Here is an 822-nt window from a genome sequence, read left to right as displayed (position 1 = left end):
GGGGAGGCGAGGCGAGGCGAGGCGAGGCGAGGCGAGGCGAGGCGAGGCGAGGCGAGGCGAGGCGAGGCGAGGCGAGGCGAGGCGAGGCGAGGCGAGGAGAGGAGAGGAGAGGAGAGGAGAAAGAAGATAGATAAAACTATCAGACCTGATGACTAGGAAAATGTTCAAACACATTCCCCAAACCTACCTTCTGGATCTGAAGGCTGTTTGAGAGGAAGCCATTCTTTTTCTTCACGGCAAAATGACTTGTAATCAGGACAGCAATCAGGGTTTTCCCTTTCACAAAAGCTGTCACAGTAACACAATGCATTGACTTCATAGAACGGAGTGACACAGGCATCGTCTCTGTCTTCACAACAGCCGAAGACTCTGCAGTATTGTCCTCGGAAAATGGCCCTTTTGTGTCGAGCACCTTTGGAAATGGTGTGATTTCTAGGGAAATATGGTCCTGGATCCACTTCTCTTTGCGATAAAGAATGGGTCTCGGCATAGAGTTCTGCCACCAGATAAGAGAAGATTAAGATCTTGTATTCGGTCCACATTCTCTGGACGAAGGTTCAGCTTCCACTTTCTGCTATCTCTGCTTCCAAACTTAGGGTATTTTTTTCCCTTGAAGTCTGATCTCTAATCATCAGAACACCTCAGCCTGGACCTTGAGACTGATTCCTTACTTGAGCTTCTTATGGTTAAACATTAATAAAAACTTTTGGTGTTTGCACAAGATAATATAAGTGTTAGAAATAGACTACTATAATTTATCTAAAGTCAAAAATGTATATTTTATACAATGTTACAAAGTATGATCATCAAAAAAGCAATCCG

The 822-nt window shown here is 44.6% G+C and overlaps 1 protein-coding gene across 1 annotated transcript in view; it reads right to left on the bottom strand.

Moving 5' to 3' along the window:
* Nucleotides 1-542, bottom strand: part of Tinag (tubulointerstitial nephritis antigen) — an 85,146-nt gene extending 84,604 nt beyond the window's left edge. The window contains exon 1 of the mRNA XM_005347605.2: nucleotides 188-542. Coding sequence (XP_005347662.1) covers nucleotides 188-542 — 355 coding nt within the window. The remainder of the gene's footprint in view (nucleotides 1-187) is intronic.
* Nucleotides 543-822: the final 280 nt, after the last annotated feature.

Source organism: Microtus ochrogaster, chromosome 5 (assembly GCF_000317375.1).
Source record: "Microtus ochrogaster isolate Prairie Vole_2 chromosome 5, MicOch1.0, whole genome shotgun sequence".
NCBI classification, from domain to species: Eukaryota; Metazoa; Chordata; class Mammalia; order Rodentia; family Cricetidae; genus Microtus; species Microtus ochrogaster.
This window is presented reverse-complemented; position numbering and strand designations above follow the sequence as displayed.